The sequence below is a fragment of the Ylistrum balloti genome, unplaced genomic scaffold, assembly GCF_031769215.1.
Source record: "Ylistrum balloti isolate Yb309-2 unplaced genomic scaffold, AGI_CSIRO_Ybal_v1 Utg370882, whole genome shotgun sequence".
Taxonomy (NCBI): domain Eukaryota; kingdom Metazoa; phylum Mollusca; class Bivalvia; order Pectinida; family Pectinidae; genus Ylistrum; species Ylistrum balloti.
In genome coordinates, this window is record NW_026782502.1 from 891,841 (window position 1) to 896,049 (window position 4,209).

Sequence of the window (4,209 nt, forward strand, 5' to 3'; positions counted from 1 at the left end):
AAACCCGCGATCACTGTCCTGTTAACAATATGTCGCGATGGACGTAATTGAAGATATAGCTAATTATTAGATTTAAAATTGAATACGCTTGAGACCTGAATCGTACATCATCACTAAACTACCCCGCGCCACAGATATGTACACATCATCATCTGGATTATCACATTGCTATCGATAAATTTTCATTTTCCTCTGTAAAGTACTCGGTTTCAAAATTGCGACACTTGACAACACTGACGAGTCTAAGAATGAGAAAACAGCTGTGCGATATTTTTTGTTCATCATCCGGCTCTACAATATCTAGTTCTAGATAAAAACAAAACAAAGTTCCATCTTTTACATTCCCCGACAACAACTTAGGTAAAATAATAAGATACGAAAGAAGTAAGACGTTTTTGTTGTAAAGAAGAGTTTAAGACAAAACTATTTCACAGATGTAATATGCAACATTGCCGCAAGGTAGATCGTCCCATAATTTCTTGTTGGGCCATATTCCGACACAGTCGGAGGCGTCTTTCGAGGAAGGATATGGTTCACCTGGTAACCAGTAGTGAGGCAGTGGTACTAGAGTGTTATCTGAAAACATCAATGTTCCTTCAATATTCCTGTCATTGATGTCCATCCACACGTGTGTTCCCGTACCTGGTAGAAATATGATTTTTTATGCGAGTAAGTTAAGAATGAAATAAAATACGGTATTGTACCTACCTATCTGTTACTGATATAAATATAACATGTCGGACACATAACAGTAGATCATGGCTCAAATCGGTAGACTTATTCCGATGTTTCAATGTGGCTATTCCATTGAGGTGACGCTAAAATGTCCCCTTATTTTTCATGTCACAGTTTCCTGTTGTCTTTTGTCATTCGAGAAGAACGTCTTGAATGTGCCTAATTCTATTAACATAACATGATACAGGAGGGCCATTGGCCTTAAACGTCACCTGACTATAAACACATATAGAATTAATGTAATTAACTAGTAATAATGGGAACAATTACATAAGTAAGCTCCAGACATTTGTCTGATAAAGTGATTGTGTACTCATCGAAACGTCACTCTCTATGGCTTGTGTTATATGAACTGATATTCTATTTACCTTTCTAGCCCGAACAAAAAATTCCAGAAAAAAGCATATAACCCTTGCTTTGTTATTGTTTTCCAATCATTTACAACCAAACGAACATCAGAAAAATGTCAAACAAGGCATTAATACCAAATAGGAACTGACAAATACTGATAAAACGAAGATGATATAAAGGTTGACATTTGTCATGGTGAATGTCAATAAAAATTTGAAAGAAACGTGTTCAGAGAAAGGTTACTATCAAACCATGGGGACAGCGGTATGGTACATTAAGAGTTACAACCCGATAACCAAATATAAAACGATGACACTGTCATATCGGATTATTCTTAAAAAGGTCAATCAGCATCATGTATTTTATATATATTATACATATTCTAAGCAAATAACCCAATCACCAGGTCCTGTTTAAAATGTCAACGCAAGTTTGACATTGTTTTCAGGTAGACAATTGTCATATAAACTTACTTCTTGAAAAAGCGAAGTTTGCAAGACAATTCCAACGAATACTCGTCACGGGTCGAGCCAATTGAGCACCGTCACCCATGCAGCTGGATTTTCCAACATCAAATGTCACTTTGTTTCCGACAAACTTCAGAACAGACTCTGTGCCGCACAATTCTGTATAACCCATTGCACTGTACGCTGATAAGTCTAAACGAAGTATACTATACATTAATTATACAGCAAACCAGTCAAATTATCTTGACTTAAACAATAACATGTCTTATTTTAACCAAATAAGTGAAATGTCAATGTAAGGTAAACCTAACGTATAGATATTTGCCTTATGAAGGTACATGTATGATGCTTCCTTGTATGAATTCACCCAGCGGAGGCGGGCAAGTGTGCGTTTAACCTCGTGTCCATGGCTACCTCCATAACACTATTGGAGCTTGAACCTCGTAAATATCCAAATCGGATGCGAAACTTAAACTATTTGACAGGAAATCTAGTGTTATGTGGGACCCTTTCAAAACAATATACTAAATATGTTTTTTCCAATATTTATACAGCCATTCCTGACTACTGTAGATTTTAAAGGTAATATTATTTCAGCGGTTTTCGCTCTAAAAATATTGCCTTAAAATATTATTGCACTTACTGCAGTTTATAAATGCTGAAAATTATTTACTTAAGTTGCAAAAATGTAATGACAGTCTTGAATTTGACTGCGCCAAATTAAGTTTGGAGCATAAGCATTTGTTAAAGTAAACCACGAAAGACGGACTGTCAACATCCCGTTAGGAAAACGTAAGTCTCATCAGGCAAGGAACGAATACATATTGTTCCAAAATAGCTACATTTGAAAAAGTATTTCATGATTTAATTTTACTTGCCTAGACAGATAATGGTTGCGAAAGTCCATTGAAGAGTTCCGAGATCACATTTCATGTCTCCGTCTCCACTTACTTCGATAGTATTTACGTTACACGTAAAGGATAAGGCGGGAATTCCATTTATCAAAGTCAAAGTCTTGGAGGTATGTAGTATTTGAGGAGACGTATTTTCACAGAACACTGAAAAATATGAAGAGACATATTTCAATATCAGATATTCATCAAAGACAAAGTCTTGGAGGTATGTAGTATTTGAGGAGACGTATTTTCACAGAACACTGAAAAATATGAAGAGACATATTTCAATATCAGATATTCATCAAAGACAAAGTCTTGGAGGTATGTAGTATTTGAGGAGACGTATTTTCACGGAACTCTGAACGAAAGAATATTAATAATAAATGTATTTATAAATAGATAATTCGAGGTTGGCAACTTTTTGGTATATTCCATATACTAAACAAATGTTAATGTTTCTTCTTGGTTGGTATTTTTCATAATGTCATGTGTAAATAAGATAACGAAAACACATTGGTGGACAGCTTACCTCTACTATAGTGTTGAAAACCAGATTGACTTGAAGTTTCACTGACATCAAGGAAAGGGTTTTTGTTCAGACGGCACATAAGGGTCACGTGATTGTAAAATAACGACCAACAGTTTCCGTTACCAAGACACAGAGCAGCACATCCCGACAGCGAGTTTACAGTATGGTCGGAGATGCCGTGTTTGATCTCTATTCTATCCTGTAGTTCAATTACATGCTTAAAATTCTCGATATTAATGGTATGTCCAGCAAGCACGCTCACCATTCCTGTTGACACAACGAGAATTGTATTTGAATCCAATGATTTACATATATCATCATTATATTTTTGTCTCTACTACAGTTAAACCCATCGCTCCACCCCTATCAATTACATGTTCACTAAATGTACTCACCTTACAAACAAAGAATGACTTTTTTCTATATCGTTTTTAATAAAATGAAAACATACATGAAATGTTACATTAACATTTAGAAATTATATACATAATGCATTATTTAGGAGTATATAACTCTATATATCTTTATGCATCAATACAAAAATCGACAGATAAGATACATATTTGGTATAGCTCTACGTGTTCAAGAATTACTATCATGTTTATGTTTAGTTTTGTTCTTTTTCGAGCATGTCTAATAAAACAAGATCGCACAACACACTCATAACACCGTTTATATTGATATAGAACGATATAATATATAAAATTTAAACTATAACCGGACTTTTCTTAGAAATTGTGATAAAATAAAGTTACATCTTAAATTCTGAAATAAAAATATTCTTTAAATCAATTCAGGAGCAGATAACATACCTGATATGATAAACGTAGCAGTGTACGGTATTTTGCCCATTGTGCGTCAGTGACTCGTCTCTTGATAAGTCTTTGATCATTAATGATACTGTGGTTTTAACTCATTTGGTTTTAGATATATAAGAGAATTGTTACCAGCTAGTCCTTGGAAATTATTGTTGCGATTCGATAGATTTTTCAATATTTCCTTTGGGAGTGAAGTTATATGTTTTATATCACTTTATGTTGAAGGTATATTAGCAAATAATGGTCTCAAGATCGATACAAAGTATAAATAAGTAATTAATTTCCAAAATTAATGTTAACTGTAGATTCCTTCTGAATGATTACAGTCAGCTTTATTATAACCTTCAGGGTTGAGTGATTGAGTTAGGGATATCGAAAAGTAGTCATCAATTCCCTAACAACATCAGGATAAT

The 4,209-nt window shown here is 34.2% G+C and overlaps 1 protein-coding gene across 1 annotated transcript; it reads right to left on the reverse strand.

Moving 5' to 3' along the window:
* Positions 1 to 412: 412 nt before the first annotated feature.
* On the reverse strand, positions 413 to 3,243 carry LOC132559280 (uncharacterized). The gene is made up of 4 exons (XM_060223895.1): positions 2,979 to 3,243; positions 2,432 to 2,611; positions 1,560 to 1,745; positions 413 to 642 (listed from the first exon to the last, which is right to left on the reverse strand). The coding sequence occupies exons 1-4, from the start codon at positions 3,241 to 3,243 to the stop codon at positions 413 to 415; spliced, it is 861 nt and encodes a 286-aa protein (XP_060079878.1).
* Between the last annotated feature and the right edge of the window lie 966 nt (positions 3,244 to 4,209).